Source organism: Haemaphysalis longicornis, unplaced genomic scaffold (assembly GCF_048455015.1).
Source record: "Haemaphysalis longicornis isolate Haplotype H1 unplaced genomic scaffold, Haemaphysalis longicornis Haplotype H1 scaffold_12, whole genome shotgun sequence".
Taxonomy (NCBI): domain Eukaryota; kingdom Metazoa; phylum Arthropoda; class Arachnida; order Ixodida; family Ixodidae; genus Haemaphysalis; species Haemaphysalis longicornis.
The window spans coordinates 91663668-91686527 of record NW_027526225.1 but is presented as its reverse complement, the minus strand read 5'-3'; the positions used below and the strand labels follow the sequence as shown (position 1 = coordinate 91686527).

The 22860-nt window shown below is 45.7% G+C and overlaps 1 protein-coding gene across 1 annotated transcript; it reads left to right on the top strand.

Annotated features, from left to right (window-relative positions):
* Positions 1-714: 714 nt before the first annotated feature.
* LOC144163017 (ribitol-5-phosphate transferase FKTN-like) lies at positions 715-18821 on the top strand. The gene is made up of 8 exons (XM_077693792.1): positions 715-1046; positions 2895-2930; positions 5138-5323; positions 9693-10000; positions 10928-11184; positions 12398-12531; positions 13332-13456; positions 15109-18821. Exons 1-8 carry the CDS (start codon positions 951-953, stop codon positions 15335-15337), a joined length of 1371 nt encoding a protein of 456 aa, XP_077549918.1. The 5' UTR covers positions 715-950; the 3' UTR covers positions 15338-18821.
* Positions 18822-22860: the final 4039 nt, after the last annotated feature.

The window sequence follows — 22860 nt, the reverse complement described above, 5'->3', positions numbered from 1 at the left end:
AACAGATGGCGCATTCGTGCAAAATAGACTTTTGTATTAAAAAAACACATAAAGGAACAGGAAAGCCTGCGATTCAAACTTTTTTAGCTGGGGACAAGTTTTTAAACATTGTTTTTTATTTCGCATACAGACAAAAGTATGTTGCCGAGCTACTCTATGTCATGGTTGCCAGCATTAGTTTTGGGAGGGACACATACGGCTCGTAGATCAAAAAATTCGATTTAAAAAGTTCTAGGGCGTTATCAGCAAAACCGTTTCTCGTCAAGGTGCTTTAAGTGATGCCCTTTCATTTGGCATAGAGAATATATACTCGACAAAAATCGGTTGTCTGTCCCTTTAAAGAAATGCTCTGCATTTAAAAGCCTTTTAATCGAGTGGCATCCACGGAGGCCTGTTTAACTTTCCTGGTGGCAACTCGCTGCAACGCTCGAAGACTGTCTTAGCCTCCGGCTTTCTAAGACACCAGGAGCTCGCACGAAACCACCTATGTCCATTTATTAGCTTTTACAAAGGGCATGAAGGAACTTAATTGCTTAGGTACTGCCGTAGAGTTTACTCAGCGGTTGTCTATTCAGTAAACTCGCGCAACTCTCGGCATAGCGCAAGGAGCGCAAGACTCCAAGGAGCGCTGGAGCTTTCGAAATGCGACAAAGCAAAGAGCAGTAGTTCTTGTTTCGCGTATCCAATTCAATCCAACACAATCCGGTCCGGTCCTGTAACATTGACGACCGTAGCTGCCGTAGCAACGGGGACGGATAACTTTACGCTGCCTGACCTGCCAGCGCCGTTGCTTGCTATCCATACCGTTCTAAAAACTCCCTGAACGTTCTGGTACATCTGATAGCACGCTGGGTACACTGTGACCCAAACTTATCCACTTGTCCGCGCCGGGAGCGATATGCAGTGAAGCCAACTCTACGCGCGGTCACGGTGCGGCGGCAAAGTTTTGAATGAGAAGAAATGCAGTCAGGCTCGTCTGTTTGCTCGGCTGTGGTGCGGTACTTCTTGCCGTTCAGTCGGTTGTTCTTCAGTACATCTTCAAGCAGGTAATGGTTGTGAAATTTTTAAGCGTGAGGGTGCTCATTCTTCGCTCACCGTCGGCCGAAGCGCGATGGGAGTTTGAGCAGAATAGCTCGGTGTAATGTAGCAATGTAAGCTGTCGTACATTCAAGAAGTTTCTTTCTGGTAGACAATGCCCGTAGTAGCCTATGTTATTAAACGATTTAGAGCTGGCGGGTTGATTTCGGCATCTATGTTCAAGGACTTCGGTGGGCATCGATTGGCATGCACTATTCTTTACTTGCACGATCTTTTTCGGCACTTTTATTTTCATTCGGTGCAAACAGCCGATTTCATGGGAGAACGAAAGCTTAGGGGAGTCTCCGCTATCATTTCATTGCTAGAAGCGCCGTCGCGCATAATCGATAGATGCACAAAAAAAAAAAAAAAAAAAATCCCTGTTACAGTTTTCAAGCTCGCGGCGATTGGTCTAGTTGGGCAAGCCTACAATGTGAACTGAAAACGAAGACAAGACATGGCCCACCAAGCTGCTGTCGAGCTTAGCTCAATAACACAGTTGCATTGAGGCTACATTGCAAGGGTGCTACCACCAATTGTGCTACCACCAATATTGTAAAGAACTGCAAGGCCGTATAACTTTTACATTGAGTCATCATCTTAATTGCAGTTCACAGGACAGGCTTTCTGTATATAAAAAAAAAACAATGTTCTCTAGCTGGATCAGTACAGCTGTCACTGAATTTATTAAGGTACTTTGAAAGCCCCCGTTTTTCTCTTTGGAGTTTTTATCCACTGTGCTGCTTGCATTTTTCCATGCTTTTGCAGCTGTGTTTATGTAGTCGTGCAATCGCGCACTGAACATAAATAGTTTATCACATGCTATGTGCGCAAGCCATCGCTGAGACCAGGATGCTGCGATTAATGCTCGAAGCCGTGTTAAAAGAAGTGGGTTGAGAAGCATAGATGGGCTATCACCGTCGGCAGGCATGTGTGCGTTTTCTGCTCCTTTTGTCTGCTCCTATGCGGTTCGGGCACAGCTCGCGTGCTCCAGTTACATCTGACGGCACCTGTCCATTCCTCATGCAAGTAGGTCTGCATCGGCGTATGGCCGATGTAACTTACCGCTGATTTGCCTGTTCCTTTGGCATGAAAAGGAATGGTTGCAACGATTTGTTTAAATTGTCACCACCAGGGGTTCATTTCTCCCTCAATGTTTGTATAGTCTAACCAATTGCGCGTTCACCTCAAACAGGGACACCCTTCTTTGTAAGCTTTTTAATGATGCCAGTTTTTGCTGAAGTAAGTGGTCTTCAATAAGCTCACTTCCTGCATTGCAAAAATCAATGCAGTTAATACATGCCTGAAATTTTTTCGTCCATGTTCCCTTGAGGCGGGCGTAAGTTTGGGCTACGAGCCAAATTTATTCACGTGCGGTCATTCCTCATGGCATGAGCTACCGGGCAAATCATGAACCCTGGCAATCACGCAGGCTGGGGATGGTAGCATTGCTGGCAAAGTGGAAAGTGCACGTCGCCTAATACCGAGTTTTCTTCATGGCATAGGCAGGGAAATGCTCTCATAAAGTGTTGAAAGCTCCTCTGGTGAGCAGTTATAGTAGAAACATGGCTTCATTTGAGCAGGCGATTAGGCAAGTGTCAGAACTTCGAGATAAATCAGCCAGGTCTGCTGACGTACTCTCACCATCTGCGGCGCATCTACCACAGATCGTGCTAGCATGCAGATTTGCCCCACTAAACTTTGGGATCGCCTGTACAGTGTTACGTGTAAGCTATGGTGCATGTAATGAAGCATAGAGGCTTTGCGTACACCCCAGTCTTGCAGTATCATGTTAATTTTTTTTCCCCTTTTTCCAGGAAAAAGATTCTGTTCAGCACTTTGGTCCAGCATGGGTAAGCACATGTGAATATAGGAAAGTGTTCAGTTTAGTAGAATCTCAAGGGTATAAGTTTTAATTTCTCGCATACAGCTGGTCGCGGCCTAAATTGTAGGGCGGTGTTAGGTCATCTTAAACCATCAGTTTTTTTGGTTCCGCTCCTCTGTATATGTGTATGGCACAGTCCTCGCTGCTTCAGACTGGGAGCTTGTACATAAAACGGCTAGACCCGAATAGTAGCCTTTCTTGACAATCCATACGTGCAGACGGGCCCCGCTTTTTGGCTCGAGCTTTTGGATCACCCACCAGCTGTTGGATGATGTTGCGGCAGTACTGAAGGTCTCGCTGCTCTTTCTTCGAATTATTCTGACGCTGTGTGTGCTTCCAAATAAGACTATTGACCATGGAAACCTTTAGATGCCCGGAAAAAAATCTTTCACCACCTATCTTTGACTGTTACGGCACTTTTGTCCGAGCTGTTAAAAATGCATCTAAAGCCTGAGTGTGTTCTATTGGGTTGTAGAATTATGTGCGAGTCAGCCATGTAATGTTCGTTCCATTGGTGTAATTTTCATTCCTTATGCTCTTCTTTCTCTCTTGTAAACATCTTCCTTTCCTCTCCTTCCTTTGTTTCCTCTGTGCACCATGCTGAAGGCATCGTGCTGCTTGTGGGCACTTATCCAAATAAATAAATAAACAAATATTCATTGTCTTTCGGAAAAAATGCGTTGCTCCCTGAGTAAAGATGCGCACGCTGCTTTCTTCACCGCAGTTATGTTCTTTGTCTGTAACTGATGGAGGCACGCAGTTCTCTTCCTCACTGAAGTCATTATCATTTTCGCTAAGTGAACCACCGTAGAACGCACGCGATAAGAAAGCGGCCGTGCTTCTGAGTGAACAGCGTGCACGTGAAAACGCTCTGAAATCCAGAAGGCCCGTGCTGAACATTGTGCTGCACCCTAGTGCAAAACGAAGAAAACTTCAGTTCCCTTATACCTCAAGAGATGGCGCATCATGTATTATTCAAAGAATTCGGGCGCAGCGCAGTGAGAAAGACCGCAAAATTTAAACTTGAACACCCAAGTATGGCATGACCCGACAGTGTACCGCTACGGCCCCTGCCCGACAACAAACCACAAAGGGTTAACTTACGTGCAGCAAGCGGCTTGCCTTTGTCAGAGTAAGTCTGTACCTTACTCTGAAGAAGGCAAGTTCCTTGCCGATACTTAATTAAATGTTGTTGTTGTTATTGTTTTTCACGTGTCTGACTTTTCACTCATCTGCTTCTACGCACTCTTATAAATATAAAAAAATCAGGGTAATAGAATGGTTGCCGAGAGATGGGACTGGAATTAGGGGAAAACCATTAGCTCAGTAGAGGGATGGAATAAGGACATTTTGAGGCAAGGAACATACTCCGGTGTGCAGGGCAGGATTGGTTGGAGATCTATAGGAGAGGCCTTCATCCTACAATGGACTTCGATATGATGTTGATGATGGTGTTGATGAAAGAGCAAGAGACATATCCTTCACCGTCCCTCTCTTTCTTTTTGCTTTTATTCATTCACCATCATCATCATCACCAGCCTATCTACGACCACTGCAGGGCAAAGGCCTGTCCCATTATTCTCCAATTACCCCGGTCCTGTGCCAACTGTGACCAATTTATCCCTGCAAACTTCTTGATCTCATCTGCCCATCTAACTTTCTGCCGCCTCCTGCCACGCTTTCCATCTCTAGGGATACACTCTGTAACCCTTAACGACCAACGGTTATCTTGCCTTCCCATTACTTGCCTTGCCCACGTCCATTTCTTCTTCCTAATTTCTACTACTATGTCCTTAACACGCGTTTGTTCCATGACCCACTCTGCTCTCTTTTTGTCCCTTAATATTACACCTATCATTTCCTGCTCCATTGCGCTCTGAGTCGTCCTTAATTTAAGTTGAACCCTCTTAGTGAGCCTTCAAGTTTCTGCCCCGTAGGTGAGTACCGGTACGATGCAGCTGTCATACACTTTCTTCTTCAGGAACAATGGTAGGCTGCCATTCATTATCTGAGAATGTCTGCCGTATGCACTCCACCCCATTCTTATCCTTCTAATTATCTCTGCCTCATGGTTGGGATTCGGGGTCACTACTTGACCTAAGTTTCCCAACTAAGTTAGCCTTGGCCTTGGCCTTTATTCATTTATGCATTCCTTATCGTTGGGGCAACTTGCAGGGCCTGATCCGGGATGTGGTGGATGCCGCAGCGCAGACGAGCTTCCCCCTGTTTATCCTGGATGCGGGCATCCTACAGTGCCTCGCAGAGAAGACGGCCCCAGCAGAGCGGCCCCTGTGTTTCGACCTCCCTCGCGGGCAGACGTTTGTTCAGTTCGGCTCCCTGGGTCACTTTGCAGCACAGAAGGTAGGCTTTGTGCTTTCTCTTACGGAAATATGTGGAGCTTGTATCTGCATCAGCATTTTGTACTTTCAACTAGCATGATTCTCCGTTTCGTTTGTTTACTGGGACTCAAAGCCGGGACGCGTTCCGACCCCATTGGCCCCAAGAAACCCCCCCAATCTCATTCTACCCCCCTTCCGAGTAGAGTGTAAGCAGTTGTTGCTCATGCTAATGCATAACAAGCCAAAAATGGACGAATTTTGGTAAAGACTTGTATTTAGCTGCTATACTCGGTTACAACTCAAGAACGGCACCACCTCATGTAGTGTATCACTCCGCCAAAGCACCGGACCCGTGACGTCAGTGCGCACGCATTTTGAAAGGGGTTTGCTATGTATGCGTGATATCGTCTGCCTTGTCTCACGCAGTTTGTTTGGCATCACTGGAGTCGTTTATAAGCATATTAAGTCCAAAAAATCACGGGAACGGCTCACGCCACGTTCAAAATATTCCCAGTAACGCCCTACTTTCGCCGCGCGGAGAAACATCCGGCTATGGTGATAAGGCACAGCGGCAACTTCCGGTGCCGTTCTTAAGTTGTCACCGAGTATAGTATGTTGGAAACCGTGCTTGCCTGAAAGGTGAGGGAGCGTTCTTTGCCAGCAGCATTTAGTGAATGCATAGCTCTCTCTCATTTGTATGTCTATGGGGCAAGAATTTCGACCATGTTTGGTCGGTAAAAGGTGTACGTAAAACAGAAAGTTGATATCAGCCGCAGAAAAAATGACTAAAAATTTTGAAGCCTGTGACAGTGTCGAGGAACTCTGGCACTCTGGAAGTTCGGGAAATGGCGGCAAAAGATTCTTTTAGGTTTATATTCCAAAACTTATGAACAGACCAAGGCTCCAGGCATCCACTGGATAGCGAAACGAAGAATTGCACTAGTTGAGCTAAACAGTGAAGCCACGAAGGACAGTTTAGAGAGTTCACTTCAACATCCCCATAGTAACGAGCACCCACCCACTGCCTGGTTTATGTAATGCCTTGGCAAACCGAGGGAGAAAGCCAGAAAATGGCGGATCTTCTAGGTTCGATTTTAAACTCTGTCTTGGGCCCCCAACTCTTTCACAGCCAAGTTTTTTATGGCTGGTCCTCACTCCCTCCTGTCCTTTTTTTCTTTTTTTTCATGTTCATTCGGTGGAATTTTATGCTAGTAGTGCACTACGGTGGTCGGCAGGACATGTGAACACTTTATTCAGGATCGCCTTACCAATAAAAAAAGTTATGTGGAATGCAAACAAATTAACACTTAATTAATTAAGAGAATAATTACCTGTTAATTAGGCTATCCAGGTGTTTGGAAAACTTGTAAGTGCTGCAGAGCACTTTAGGGGCTTGCCTTGTCGTCGTAGCTTGCTGTAACGGTTGATGTCACGCGACTGCCGGAATCAGGCAGTGCCGCGAGATAACGGACCCAAGTGGAGCCTGGCGTTCTGTCGTAGGGCGTCCCGCAAAGGCTTTGAAAACCAAGCGGTTGAAATAGTCATAACTGTTCGAAACTTGTGAAATGGTGGCGCTCGTCATATATCTCCCCGTTCTTAGCGCAAAAAAAAAGGCAGGTACATTTGAGGGAAAATATACGTAATTAACTGGCAGCGCCCCTGTTCCTTTAGTTGGGAACGCTCGTTGGGTTGGTTTTTGCGATAGTAAGCGAAAAAAAGTGGCAGTGCAGCGCTGGCACGTGTGGGAGGAAAAGCAAGAACAAAAAGAACAGAACTTCCACTGGCACTGTTTCAGGCTACGGAAGGAAGCGGGAAATTTGAATTGCTTTGGGAGGTAGCAGTGAGCGGATAACGGCGCTGCAGCCAATTATGGCGAATCACTTTCTCTGCACTTCCCTCAGTTTTCATGTTGAGTGGAATGGCTTTAATTTTTAGTATAATATCGTTCAAAACAACGCCCCACACAAAGTGGCAGCTGGCAGCTAACACGCAGATAGCGAGACTCCCTGTGCTAATTTGTTCGCATCCGACTCGCTACAGCCAACACGGCCGTGCTGCTGAAATAAGACAAAGCAATGCAGTTGAAGAAAGATGTGCTCCAACTGTTATTTAAGAGTTCCCTATGAGGTGACTTTTTAATAGATGGCATGACTCACCCACAATAATGTTTTCACGCGAGTTTTCACGCAAGTGGCAAGGAGCTAGGTAAAGAGGCAACATGAATACCATATTTTCGCGCGTATAACCCGCACCAAAAATGCAAAAATTTCAGTGGCAATGGAAGGGTGCGGATAATACGCGGGGTTTTTCCTTCAGTGCAGCTTCACGGCAATGCGCGTTGTGCGGTGAAGTTCTTACGCAGTAACACTGACTAAGCCTTCCATGGCAGTGATTGCGCAAAACATACAAGGACAAGGAAGAAAAAACAAGGACGAGCGCACTTTAATGACTAAATTTTATTACAGTTGAACCTCGATATAACGAACCTCGATTTAACGAAATTCGTGATATAACGAATTTTTTCAAGTTTTCTATCAAAATTTTGCTAAATCCATGTATTTTTATCTCGATTTTACGAAGTAATTTTGTGCGGCACTTTCGATTTAACGAAGTCATGGTAAGAAAGGAAGGACGAAGTTCCGGTCGAGGCACATTTTATTTTGCCTCTCAGGGCCTACATTGAAAACATTCAGTACTCACATTAACTCTTAAAGGCTAAAATGAAAGAAAAGCGGTGAATTATGCGGTTGACAACAATTAAAAGCGATGAAAGAAGCTGCTCAATAACCGTTAGCGGTCATGGACGGTTTAATAGTGCGGCCCCCATTTTGACGTCTCCATCGTTGCCTACGCCAGCGCCCTCTATGCTTAGGCTACCGAAGCGTACTTCAAGTGTTTTATTTACGCGTCCTTGCTCGCGGTGCTGCCGTGCTGCTGCTCTAGGTTGTGCTCGCTGATAACCACATTACATTTTGTTCGTCCATCATTAGATGAGTCTTATAAGCAGCATGAGCACTCCAAGAGAAAGAAAAGTGTTCCGAACAAGAGCCTGAGGAAGTGTCGGTGAAACCGAAGACCACCGAAGTGATGGGTGCCATCGACGTTCTGCGGAGGCACGCGGGCGCACACGAATGTTTAAGAGCAAGCCTTGTTAACGCTGTCAGCATACGAGCGTCACGTAAAGCCCACCCTGGTCAAGAAACGCCAAGCACTGCTTACGGACTTCTTCACTACGGCTTGAACATCGAGTGCTGGTGGCAATAAATTGCTCTCCGAACGTGGTCAAAACGTGTTTATTAGACAGCTGTGATTTGGAGAAATCGGTTTCTTTAGGGCTCAGCGTGCATAAAAGTGATTGCTTAATCAAATTTGGCCATAAGATATTTAATAAGCTTTCCGCTTTAGCGGGAGCACGTAAGCGCTGCTCCACAAAGTGAAGCGGTCCGTGTGTACTCCGCTCAAATCTCAATCATGGCTTTATCTCCAGTGTCGTGGTTGCATCACGTGCCCATACAGCAGAGCCTTTGTGCATGAAAAAAGTCTTTCGAAAGCTTCTTCCGCTGTTGGCCCGCCGCACCCCTCAACACCGCGCCTAAGCCTGCCACTGAACGGACGAAAAGAGGCGTAACTTCGAACCAGCACCTCGCCGAGGTGAAGTTCACGGAGCATGGACGCGGGTTCAATTGACTAATAGCGGCGTTTAGTAGTGACCGAAATGAAAAAAAGAAAAAGTGGAAACCTAGTCTTCTATCATATTTAATGAGGCGTTGCGGAAAAAGCACTGGTTTTACGACGACACGAACTAGTGTCGGGTATCCATATTCCATTGCCTAAGTGTTGAAGCTCTTAACTCACACAATTTTCGCGGCCAGTTTTAGTACAAATTTTGCTGTAAGTGGAGGGGTAACTACATAGCAGTTGTTTTTGAGCGATGCGCAAGGCTTTGAAACCTCAATAACTGGCTAAATTAACTGTAAAATCGAAACCTCAATTTTACGAAATTCTCGATTTAACGAAATTTTCGCCCGCAAGTACAACTTCGTTATATCAAGGTTTAACTGTAGTGAATTCTGATTTTTGCCTTGCAGTCAGTGTATTCTACTTGCTAAATGTACGCTTTTTCTGTCTACATGTGTAGCTTGAGCAGTTGCTTTGGTGCCGCACTTCCTGTATCTAATGGGCGGTCAACACGCGAGGAGATATTTTTTTTCTTTTCCGGCGGGCTGAAAGTGGGGGTGCGGATTATATGCTGGGGCGGGTTATATGCGCGCAAATACGGTATATACTTGGGCGTGGCATGAGGTGTGCGCGTGTGGTCGCCCAAGTTATCTTGAGAGTGGCAGTGAAAGGGCTAAGGAACAAACAAACGAAATGAAACCATCTCTGTGCAGGAGGCTGACTTCCTGAACCTGCTTTCGCGCGTGGGCTACCAAACCTCGAAGCTCAGCGTTCCCAACCCCAAGGTCCTCGCGCACGGTTTGGAGGTGCTTATCCCGACGCACTACCTGGTCTCCCACAAACACAATGCACTGCACGTTGTCGTCTTTCACGAGCGGCCCGGGAACTTCTGGTGGCATGCCGCTGCCCCCGCCGCAGCGGTCGAGGGGGGCTCCAACAGCAGCGACGTCACCTCCTTCGACAAGCTGGTCACGCCTGCCAACAAGCTGCAGTTTGTCCACAGTGACGGCGCATATGAGAAGTGAGTACGCATCTACCACAGCTTCCACACAGTAAAAGTTAAATAGGACCACGAAGGCATTGTGCAGCTTCTCTTTGACTCTGTATACGAAAGATTGAGTAGTTCGTTGTGACAGTTTTGTTCGGGGCAAAATGGTGTTGCTTTCAGTGCAGGAACATTTGCGTCTAAAGAGGCCACAATGGTAAAATACAGGTTTGGTTTATTACGAAGACGGCCTTGTCCCAATAACAACGATACCAATTTTATCACAAACTTGAAAGAACTAACGGAAATTTTAGGGGGGGGCATGGCTCTTAAAACAGCTTCCTTTAATTGTTAAGTAATATCTGTGAAACTTGTCCGTCTTGCTGCCTTTTCCCCCACTGATTTCAAATATGGCATTATTTTTTGACTAAGGCAATTACCAAGATAATTAGAGATAAGCCATTTTTGGAGGAACACTAGACAAAACAGTGTTGGTCAAAGAACTCTAATCTTTATATTTTCCAATTTTATTTATTTATTTCCAATACTGTTAGCCCTTGCGGGCTGTTACAGGGGTGGGAGGAAAATAATTTTCCACAAACATGTAACACCATCAAACTTTGGTGTTTGAAATGAGCATTAGAATCCTTGCCACTGGTGCTACAAAGTTTCATGAGCTGTAAAATTACTTCCAAGTGGAGCATCAAAAAAACTGATTCCCTTATTACGTTCACCGGGGTTCATAGGGTTCCCTTATTGCATTCACCTAAGCCCTTCGTCCAAAGCGCTTTGTCCTTGTGCATCCTTTCCGTCCTACGTTTTTTCATTGTGCTATACATCCCTTAAAAGTATGATTGACCAACTAGCCCAACAACGTACCTTATTAGTCTGTTTCTGGCGCGTTGCAGAGAAGTAGTGCCTCGCTGCGAAGGAGGTACTAATATGAAATCTTCTCCCTTCCAGGGTGGAAGTGCTCCCATGCGACCTGGCCAGTGGCGTTCGCTCTTTCGCTCCTTCACAGCTAGACACGTTTGCCACCGAGCAGCCATTTATCGAATGCAACGCCACTCGTGCCCGCCTCTTCCACACCATTCACGGGCGGGACGAGACTCCGGAGGCCGAGCTGTTCCGCCTCAAAGTGCACCGACTCCTCGTCAAAGTCAAGCAGCTTCTGGGAGAACTGGATGTGCCCTTCTGGATCAGCAGTGGAACCTGCCTCGGTAAGATCGCCAGTTGTACTTGCGCAGAATGGGTTGTTTAAAAGAGACATGGAGACAAAATGCAACTCGGTTGAGCTTGAAAGAATTAACCTTTGGTAATGGTGGGGCTTTGACGATGGTCACCAGATAGAAATAACACTTTGGAGAAGGTAGCGGCCTCAGACCTCTGCCAACATTTCGACAAGGGGGCTTGTCTTTTTCAAGACAAAAGACAAGTTCCCTTGCCGAAATGTTGGCAGAGGTCTGAGGCCGCTACCTTCTCCAAAGTGTCATTTGGGCCACCGTGTCCACACCTAAAAGTATATCTTACACCGTCGCCGAGGTGCAACAAGAGCAGTGACGTCAAGAGCGCCGTCCTGAGATGGCGGCCTCCTTGGTGTTCACTTCGTCAAAACCTATAGTACTGCCACAAACGAACAAGGCTGTAAATAATTATTTGCACTGCGGTCGACCATCTAATGCTCCATTCTACAATTACCGGGCTTGTAGACACCCACAGCAGTGAGAAAACAACACAAAGATTCTGCGTCAGCACTCTTTTATTATCTCGTTATTTGTTCCAAGTTTGCGATAAAATTGCTATCGTTGTTTGTAATGGGATGAGGCAGTCTTTCAAATGAATAAGACTTGTATTAGAATAAGCTGAATGCATCGTTTAGCACTGCTGAAGGCTTTCCGGCCCTGAAGCAAAAAAAACAAATAATGCTGCACTCGCTGGAGTCAGCAGCATATTATGTATACAGTTGGTTACAGTGAATGCACATTTGCAGAGTGCAAGAAGCAGGTTGAATCAGCACAACGATCTGGGGGCAACTATGCTGAATGTCAATGTTACACTATGCACGGCAACAAACATTCCTGCATGCCTTCACTCGCATGACTGTTTTCCTAGCTTTATTACTTTTTGTGTTAACCGTACTATTACTGCTCAACTCTTGGAACTGAATAAGGAGCAAAGAGTGCTTTAACTCAACAGCTGCAGATTTAAACTTGTAAGCTCATTGCAACGCACTTGTTCTTTTTTTAAGACTTTCTGTCGTATATTTCTGTCGTTTCCTGTTGTATCTGTCATATTCTGTTGTATCTTATGGGGCTGTTCACAATTCATAAGTCTATCCAGCGACACTGGCTGCGTGTATGAAAAGACAAGGCATTGTTATGGTTTAAATATACAGGCGATAAAGTCAGAAAAGTGTCTTTTTTCGTCCTGCAGGCTTCTTCAGGCAGTGTGATGTGATTCCTTACACAACAGACGTGGACATTGGAATCTTCATCAAGGACTACAAGCCTGAGATAATCTCTGCCTTCTCGACTCACGACATCCCCCTCACGCACTTGTTTGGAAAGGTAAAGGCTTGTCAAGCCCACGCTCTTTTTGGCATTTGCAGTGTTGTGCTGTGCTGTATGAGAAGAAGGGGAAGACTGGTAGCTCAGAGAAGGGATGAGAAAAGAGAATGTGGTGGCAAGGGGCAAAGAATGGACTCAAACATTGTAGGAAAGGAGCAGTTTAATATCTCTGGGAGGGGCCTTGATCTCACAGTGAACATTAACCCTTTGATGCCCAGTGTTGCTTAGGAGCAACAACTCGAACAATATTTTTTTTCTCTCGCACTTTGTGGTGTTTTCGACTTTTAAAACACCATCTATCAACAGACAAAGGATCCCAGGCATTCGAAAATTAAGAAGAGAGGGCAGCCTGCACTTAAGTGTCCTAAAAAAAGTCTTGTTTACACGGGTCAACTCGCATCGAGCCCGGGCGGCTCAACGGGCTAGTGACAGGTAACTGAAATTGTGCAATTTCGTTGTTATTACAAGTGATAACAGTACAAACTTTGCGCTATTGTCTTCACTTGAACCATAAATTGTGGCGACAAAGGTAGCTCTCTTGTTCAAGTGATATATGGGCAGCCAGTGCCCAGTGTTTCCCAGTGTCCAGTGTGTCCTAGTGTCCGTCCTAATGAATCAAATTTTTTTCTGACTTCATATTTGTGATGTCGGAAGTCCTTTTAGATCATAAAAAATGCCTCGCACGCTTAAGCAAAATAAAGTTTTGGACATCAAAGGGTTATTAGGCTGATGAGGATGATCATTGTGATGATGACTGCTGTTGATCACCTTTCCGCGCTTTTTTCGCCCACCACAACTAGGTTGAAGACAGCTACGAGCTGTCATTCAGGGATCGTGACGTGAAACTCGATATCTTCTTTTTTTACGAAGAGGACGACCACATCTGGAATGGTGGCACACAGGCAAGAACGGGGAAAAAGTTTAAGTAAGTGTAGCCCTTGCTTAAACGCAAGTTCCATTTTTTGTTTTTCCTAAATGATATATATTTTGTACTTCTGTGTCTTCCCACCACCATAGAGTGTGCTCTGGTGTGTAACATGGTAGTTGGCATCCCACTCTTTCCTGTGTAAACCTTGGCTTCTGTTGTCGAATTGGAGGTTATGTGCCTGTAATTAAATGTTGCGTCTAATGTTGTGGTGTGATGGCCAGTTTTGCAACTGTACATTGTTAACGTTTTAATTTCACTACCTCTTTCACTGCACCTCATGTCTGTTTATGCAGTTACCATGTTTATTCGAATATAGAGTGAGGCTTTTTTCCAAAATCCGTAGTCTGAAATTCATACTCCGCCTTATATTCAAAGCTCAGTATGGTGTTTAGTATTTGGTGCCTTTGGTGTTTGAAATGGGCATTCAAAATGGTTCCTTGCCACTGGTGTCACCAAAGTTTAATGAGCTGTAAAATTAGTTCCAAGCGGTGCATCAAAAAACCAATTGTCTTATTGCACTCGCCAGGGTTCATAGTATTGGAAAATATGAAGATTACTGTTTTATGACTAGCACTGTTTTGTCTACTGTTCCTCCAAAAATGATTGATTATCACTTATTATATCGGGAAATAATTGACTGAATCAAAAAAACAATGCCATAATTGAAATCAGTGGAAAAAAAGCAGCAATACTGACAAGTGTCACAGCATTTACTTGAAAATTAAAAGAAGCCGTTTTAAGGGCAGTGTGCCCCCTTAGTAGATTGAAGTTAAGAGGTTAAGAGGTGCAAAACTGTTTTGCAGCAAAGCCAACTTCTTGAATTCCCAGCTGTCATCACAAAAATAAGAAAAGGGGAGGAATGGGAGTGCCTTAGAGGAAGAAAAGTCTTTGCTGAATTCATGCGACCTCGCTGACCTCAAAAAACCCATTGTCATTGTTTCACAACCCTTTTCGTCAGACGCATCTGCGTTCTTACTCTAACTGTAAACGTCTCCCAAGGTACATAGCGAATTATAATGGGAAGAGGGCTCAACGCTGGTCGACCGCTCCTGACATGTTGTAGACGCTCGAGGGACGACCCAGGGGTTTTAAAAAGAATGTCCCCTTCACCCCAAGCAGTTGAAGTGGCGCTGGCTACCACCCGCAAGCACAGGAAAAAAATTACCTTGAGATAAATACCCAAGAAAGCGGAGGGGCTAATAGCCCCGCCGGTAGCATAGTGGTCATCACACCGGACGCGTATTCCGGAGGTCGTGGGTTCAGATCTCACCCGGGAGGCATTTTTTCTCCACATTCTTTCTTTCTTTCAAAAAAATATATCTGACCTATCACACACCCGCAGCAATGGCTCAGTGGCTAAGGCGTTCTGCTGCTGAGCACAAAGTCGCAGGTTCGATTCCCAGCTGCGGCGGCCGCTTCTCTGATGGAGGCGAAAACCATAATCACCCGTGTGTTCGAGATTTCGGCGCACGTTAAAGATCCCCAGGTGGTCAAAATTAATCTGGAGCCCTCCACTACGTTGTGCCTCATCATATGCGTTGCGTCGGTGCGTTAAATCCTACAATCAATCAACCAATCTGACCTACCACATTTTCCCCTTTGCTTTCCTTGGCTTTCTTGACCGCCTACCCTTGTTTCTGTCTCCGAAGGTACACGTTTCCCAAGTTCCGTCTCTGCTGGACCGAGTTTCTGGACATCAAGCTGCGGGTTCCCTGTGAAACGGAGAAGTATATCGAGGCCAACTACGGCTCCAACTGGTTCCAGCCAATCAAGCGGTGGGACTGGAAGGCCAGCCCCCCCAACGTGGAGGAGAACGGCGTCTGGCCCGTCGAGGAGTGGCCGCAGGTCATCAAGCTGTTCCCACTGCCCGAGTCGTAACGCAAAATTGCAGGCAGACACACGGCATTTATCCACCTGCCTTTTGGTGTCCCAACGTTTGCATGTACAGTTGAACCTCGTTATAGGAGGCATGGATGTAAGAGACAGTCAGCTATAAGAGACACTGTTCACCCAGATGGATGGCCGCCCTATTTTTCCCATTAAATTTACCTTTTATAACAACATCGGGTTTAGAAGATAGTTGGTTATAAAGAACAAGTTATCCTTGAATTTTGGTCAACAAGCTCACTTGTAACAGACATTTTAACTTCAGATGTAGTGCGACCAGTCACTAATTGCAGTTGCTTCCATCGTGGAATCATTTGGGGACAACAGATGGGTGGTGAAGTCGCTATTTATTATAACTTCAGCAAACACACAGGGGTTCAGTCAGCTATGAAACGACAACGAGAAGCCCTGCCAAACATACAGAAGTGGTTAAGCTTACCGCCATACGTACAAGCGCGACTGCACATGCGGGCTTCTGCACAACCCAAGAATACCAGGAGTGCGCAGTGCAACTGAGTAGCTCTCAATCAAGAAGCATCATAGATGAGTCCTGCGAGCGTGATAAATAGCCAGAGCACACAGTGAAGAAGCTGTGCGCTCTGGCCATTCATCTGGCTTGTGAACTCGACATCTACGGTTCACCTTCCGTGAACAGTGAAAGAAGCGAAAGCTTGTTGAAGCTGCTGTGAAAAACAGTGTAAATACATACAGCCATGAAGCAAACAAATATTCAGAACCACTTCATAAATTCTGGGGGCAAAATATAAATTTTAATAAATATTTCGCAGCATGCTGTAGTGCTCCTTTGTGCTTATATTAGTCGTACGGTGCCTACATTGAACTAGGGGTTGACCAGTAAGTGAAACCATGGTTCCCTGCTTATAAGAGACCATCTCATATAAGAGACAGAAACTGCTCCCCAGCAGGTGTCTCTTAAAAAGGGGTTCAACTGTAGTGCGGTGGTATGATGAGTAGAAATCTAGGAGGTATACTATATGCATTACCTTAACCTGTGCATACCAGGGGTGAGAAACTACTGTTTAAATATGCACTGTTGCCCTTGCTTTTGTAAGGTAATTCATACAGGACTCCCTGAAAAGGACACTCTCGCATGTAAAACCAGATAGCTTCAAGCATGTACCTTCTTTGAAAGTAAAAACAGTTTTTGCGCTGTATTTTTGTTTTTTAGAATGATTACTGTTAAGTTCCGAAAGGACGCCCATCCAAAGTACAGAGATATCAAGTGAAAAGTACGGCATGGGCGAACTTTTGGGACGGGTGCGACAAACTACAGTGAAGCGACCTCACCGCCAACCAAAACTGCAGAGATATCAAGAAAAAATACGAGATGGGCTAACTTTCGGATCAATTACAGAAAGGACAAATAAGTGGCTGAATCAACACGGGAATGTATGATTCACATTTATTTTGTTCACAAATTGGCACCATAGCCATCGATGTCAGGGAATGGGCGATCTTTGAGGTCTTTTACTAAAATAAATATCTCACCGCTAGAGAGGGGTGGGCAATGTTTTGGGGGAGGGTGTTCTCTCGGAGCATTATGGTAGTTTTAAAAATTGATATGGATGTCTACTGATGCTAAAGTTAAAGGCGAGGGATGTGAAACAATGGAAGATTTGAAGTGCTCTATTGTTCATTCCTCCTGTTCCTGTATTTTCCCCCAAATAAAACAACATAAGGTGCCCCTATCCTTAGTTAGAAAAATTTCCTCTAAACGATTTAGCAAAAAACAATTCTAGAGATATTGTTCATTTTTTTGACAGAGGAATGGTTGAAGAAGTAGGCAACAGCGCTCTTGCAAAAATTATGGCTATTTGGAGTTTGAGAAAACTGTATTTGAAAGATAGTAGGTGTGAATACTATACAGTGTCAATATGCGGTTTGCACATGCCAAATATTGACATCTGCTATATCCCATTATTTGACACAGTACACATTTGTCTGTCAAATGTTGTCCTTGTCTCTGGGCAATTTTCTACCCTGCTCTGGCGAATGTCCACCAAATATTTTCCCAACCTGTTTTCATAATTTTGAAAATGCACGCCAGAGCTATACATAGCTGATTTGGTGGGTTGAGGGCAAAAATAGACAGGGGCAGTGATGAGACAGAACACAAGTGCTCTACTTCTGTCCTGTCTTTCCACCGTCACTGCCCACTTTAAGTGCAGAGCACTTTAGGGGCTCGCCTTGTCGTCGTAGCTCGCTCGCTGGACTCAAGTAGAGCCACACGGTGTTCCGTCATCGTGGCATAACCCAGAGGCTTCGAAAGCCAAGCGGGTAATGTATTCATAAGCGTTCGAAACCCGTGAACCGCTGGCGCTTGTCAAACAACTCCCCGTTGTTTTGCGCAAAGAAAACTAGGCACATTTGAGGCAAAATGTACGTAATTAAGTGGCAACTCCCGCCGTCATTTAGTTGGGAACACTCATTGGGTTGGGTTTTACGATAATAATAATAAAAAAAAAGTGGCAGTACAATGCCAGCACGTGCAGGAGGAATAGCAAGCACAAAAAGAACAGAACTCCCGCTGGTGCAGTTTCAGGCAGGGAGTGCTCGAGCTCTGTGAAGGCGGGAAATTTTAATTGCATGAGGTGGTAGCAGTGAGCAGATAACGGCGCTACAGCCCATCATGGCGAATCACTTTCTCTGCACTTCCGTCAGCTTTCACGTCGAGTGGAACGGCTATAATATTGTTTTTTTTTGCGTCTAACCCTTCAAATAACGAAAAACCAACTAGACAGAGTGATCACATTACTAAGACATAGCTGGACACAGTGTAAAAATTTGTATAGCACATGTTTGCAGTAAAGCTTAAGAGCATCTTTGAAACAGTTCTGAACCTTGTCTTTAATATCTTTATGTTAATAGAGTGATGCTGTACATTCTGCAACTGCTACCTTGAAAATGTGCTGCAAATAATGGATATAATGGTAGTTCTACAGTGTGGTAGGATTGGCATGGATACGGAACTGGCCAACATTGGTAGACCAACTGGTAGTTCTAAGGGGTAATTTCCCTGTGTAGCCATCCTAAAAACATACCCACTAAGTATTTTGTATCCATAGTGGGGGGATTGGCCAAAGCTTGATAAAGAGACAACAGAGAGAGAAAGAGACTTAATTGAATAGAAAACAGCTATGTTAGCCGAGCCATCGTGCTGGCTTGTTATACGCCAGATGATAGGGGAAAAGAAAAAAAAGACTGTGGTTGATTGCTGTGTCATAGGAATCGGTAAAACACGAGTGAAATGTGCAGAAAAAATCTGCAGCTGAGCATAAGTTGTGGGTCAGTGGCTGTCTTGTGGGTGTGCTTGAAGAGCGACGTCTTGCTGGCGGGTCGCTACGCCAAAGGTGTACTGGCGTCATTTCCATGACGGATATGACACCATTGAAATCTTGGTGTATCCAGGCATAAAACACTTTCGTGTTAAAATATAAAACCTGAAAACGAACAACCCTAAGTGTAACGTACTCTTTGGTTCTAAAGGTTGCTACCCCGCAAGAAGACCCTGTGTACATGGGTGCACCCTTTACAGGCCGCTTGCTTCGTTGTACTGGCATCATTTCTGTGGTGGATATGACGTCAGTAAAAGGTTTGTGTATCCCGGAATAAAGCACTTTTGTGTTAAAAATATACTATAAAAATGCAAAGGTGCTGAATGATGTGCAAAAAGTTCTGTCACATACAAAAGGAAGTTTTTCGCAAAACGCTGTCCGGTTCTGTGCTACAAAGAAACACCAAGAAAGCTGTGGTTGCACGTGCAGCCTGACTGGGATCCGACAAAGGACCCAAAACAGCCCTCAACTCAAGTCCCACACCGGGCGGCCTGCACAAGTTTCAGACTGTGCACGGTGTACTTTGAACACACGCATATAACATGGTGGACGTCTTATCGTATGTCACATGTGGAGCAAAAAGATGAAGACGTGAAGACCCGTACAAAATCCTGCAGAATTTTGTGAAGGTGAAGACCTGCAGGTGTACCTGTACCTTTATGGAGGTGAAGACCTGTACAAAATCTAGCAGGATTTTGTACAGGTAATGTCCTGTGTAGACCGCATTCAAGTGCAGTCGATGTAGAATGGCTTCCTCGCACTTGCTAAGCCCTGGTGGCATCCTGATGGCACGCCTGAGGTCAATCAGTTGAAGAGGTGCATATTGCTGCATTGTGTCAGTCAAGGTAGACATATGCATTTTCCAAGCACTCGGTGACACAAGTATTGCTGCATCCTTTCTCGTTAATGGGATCAGCAGAGCTTTGAGGCAGCTGATCCTGGACTGACCTGACAGCAGAGCAGATGAGGCAGCTTTGTCAGCTGCATTGTTGCTAACAACTCTGCAGTGTGCAGGGAGCCACTGCAGATCCACGGTGTGCGCCCTTTGTATTTCCGGTGGGTGCGAAAGGTTGATTTCCCAGGCAAGCTGTTCTTTTGGTAGCAATTTTAAAGGGGTACTGACAAAATTTTGAGGGCGAGATAACTTCGGAGATATATCAGCGGCGAATACAGTCTAGAACATATTTAAAATCAATTTTAAAGTGTGCGAAACGCAACCGAGCAGCCAGCAGAGGACCACGCGCAATCGACATCTCGTGGATATTTTGTAATTAAACAACATCCAAACACGTCACGAGTTTGTTCGCCGCTTCCGCACTGCCGGCGTTTTTCGCCGGCTCGCCGCTCCAATCGGAGGGCGGAGCTTCTGCTCTCGAGAACGAACGGCCCGATCGTTGGCGGCGGAGGCGCCGTGATTTCGTATGCTCATCGGGCAGCTGGCCGCGACCAAAGTTCTACAGCGATTCCAGGCACTCTGTTTTTAATACTTTTTATTTACATTGGACGCGAAAACGCTCCGAAGACACGAAAAGCCCACGGAGCGAGCCGCACGGTCGCTGTGCAGGCGGCGGCCACGGCCGCGAATTCGCGGGCCGGCGCAGGTATATATCTCGAGTAGCTTGTTACCGCTGCACGAAATTGTACCCAAGTCCCAACCAAGGCAGCTTATATGAGAAAGGAGTTAATGATGCCATGGAGGGTTGCATTAAAAATTGTCATCTGCACCGCTTACGAGAGCAGCAATCGAATATCCGCCGCAGTGCTAAGCCGAACACATCTGTAGGCGGACCTGTAGGCAGACCGGCTGGCTGCTCCCAGCGCGCGTCTTGCCACCTACTGTTTCGATCGTCGCGCGTCGTTCTTTAGCCTCAGTAGCATTTGCACTCGCAGCGCCTGCGTCACGTCCATGGCCACTTTTTAATTAAGCGGCTCACGAGATCAGTACGTGGGGGCATTCGCAGAAACTGCCGGCGATGCGGATTCGACAGTGCTACGGCAGCTCTGCTCTGTGGTATCCCTCCAATGGTCACGTGGTCAGCTTTGTTCACACAAAATCCACAAAATCCATCGTTTCGCGGCACTCGCTGAAACCGAAACTGCTACTGGCCGCATTGAAAATGCCTCTAATTAAACAACCGTCGCACGCTGAGGCAAATGAGGTTTCTACAGGTTATAAGTAGGTCACTAGTTACTTATCGCAGCAAAATGCCTCTGGTTAAACAACCGTCGCACGCTGAAGCAAATGAGGTTTCTACAGGTGATAAGTTTCTACAGGTGATATTGCAACAACAAAAAAAAAACAAGATGCAAAATTTCCCTTTAAGCTCTTGAGGGCTGACCTGAAGTCTGCAAACACAGCCAATTGATTAGCTAGCTGCTTTAGAATATACTGAAAGAAACCGTGGTTGATTCCTCTGTAGGAATGAAATGAGCACCAAAATCTGCAGCTGAGCATGATTCGCGGGTCGGCGGCTGTCTTGTGGGTGTGCTTGGCGAGCGATGTCCTGTTGGCAGGTCGCTTCGGCAAAGGTGTACTGGCACCACTTCCGTGACGGATATGACGTCAGTGAAATATTGGTGTATCCCGGCATAAAACCTTTCGCGTTAAAATATAAAACCCGAAAACGAACAACCCCAAGTATAAGGTACTCTTTAGATCTAAAGGTTTTGCGCTGCTGAGCACGAGGTCGCGGGTTCGATTCCCGGCCGCGGCGGCCGCTTTTCTGATGGAGGCGAAAAGCAAAAACGCCCGTGTGTACGAGATTTCGGCGCACGTTAAAGATCCCCAGGTGGTCAAAATTAACCCGGAGCCCTCCACTACGGCGCGCCTCATCGCCTGCGTTGCGTCGGCGCGTTAAACCCCACAATCAGATCTAAAGGTTGCTTCCCCGCAAAAAGTCCCTGTTTGCAAGTGTGCACCCTTTACAGGCCGCCTGCTTCGTTGTACTGGCGTCACTTCCGTGACGGATATATCAGTGAAATCTTCGTGTATCCAAAAATAAAACTTTCATGACAAAAAATTGGACTGTGAGGCCAGCTTAGTAACTAGACGATAGATGGATAAGTGGGGCGCAGGTGGTAATGAGTGATAAAGGGATCCAGATCCGTATCGCCGGTGATGTAACCGTCACTGAGCCGTTGATTTACACGTGAGTGTGACCTCTGTATTTGTTGGTAATATGCTCCGAGGCAAAGGACTTTAGAGCTGGGGCCGGTACGCGCGCCTTTCCGCTTAAAATCCATGTACACTGGTGGCAATTTATTTGAGGCAACTCAAATAAATATTTTCAGTCAGTCGAATACAGTGGGTGGCTTCAGTAAATAACCTCAGCTAATTTCATGTTGCCGGCTCTGATCATCCCTGAATTGAGAACCTACTGCGTGCTTAGACTTAATTACGTGTTTGTCCCCTAAAAAGCTGCATTTACATTTTGCTACATTCCGCCTGTAGGTGCAAGTCACACATATTACCCTCCAGCAGAGAACACTTCGTATTTACCACACTTTCGCCACTAAGATGTGCCCAGTATCGTCTTGCGACGCTTCGAATACATTAGTGCAGTTTCAAGTACAGGTAAGTGACGAGCGGTTGCGAGTGGTTGATGCCGCTGGCGGGCGCTTGTTCAGAACCGCTGATTAGCCATGTTTATCACCGTGAAGAGAACGCGAGTGGGTCGTGAAGGACCAACCCGTGCGGCTCAGGGACGAACTGGTTGTCCCGAGGCAGAAACTGCGCGGCTCGACGTACGAACAGTGAAAGTTGCTCCCTTTCGCTACCTTTTTTTTTTTTGAGTGCAGAAGTGTGAAGATACATGCAGAGAGAGAGGGAGAAAGATGCGCGCGTGTGTGTATGCGTGTCTGTGTGTGTGCGTGCGTGTGTGTGTGTGTGTGTGTGTGTGTGTGTGTGTGTGTGTGTGTTTAAAACCTGATTCAAACAAAGTAACGTAATTTGGTTAAAGTTAAGTAAATCGTTTGTCCCCAAATATTGTGAACCTGTCCAGGCATTTAAAAAAAACCAATACGAATTAATTGAAATCGGACTCCAGGACGAAGGAATCAAATGTTTGCGTTAAATTCAACTTGCGACAAAGCGTCTCAAACACTTTCAGTGGTCACCCTAGAGAAGCTGGTCAACGGACAAATGTCAACATAAATTAA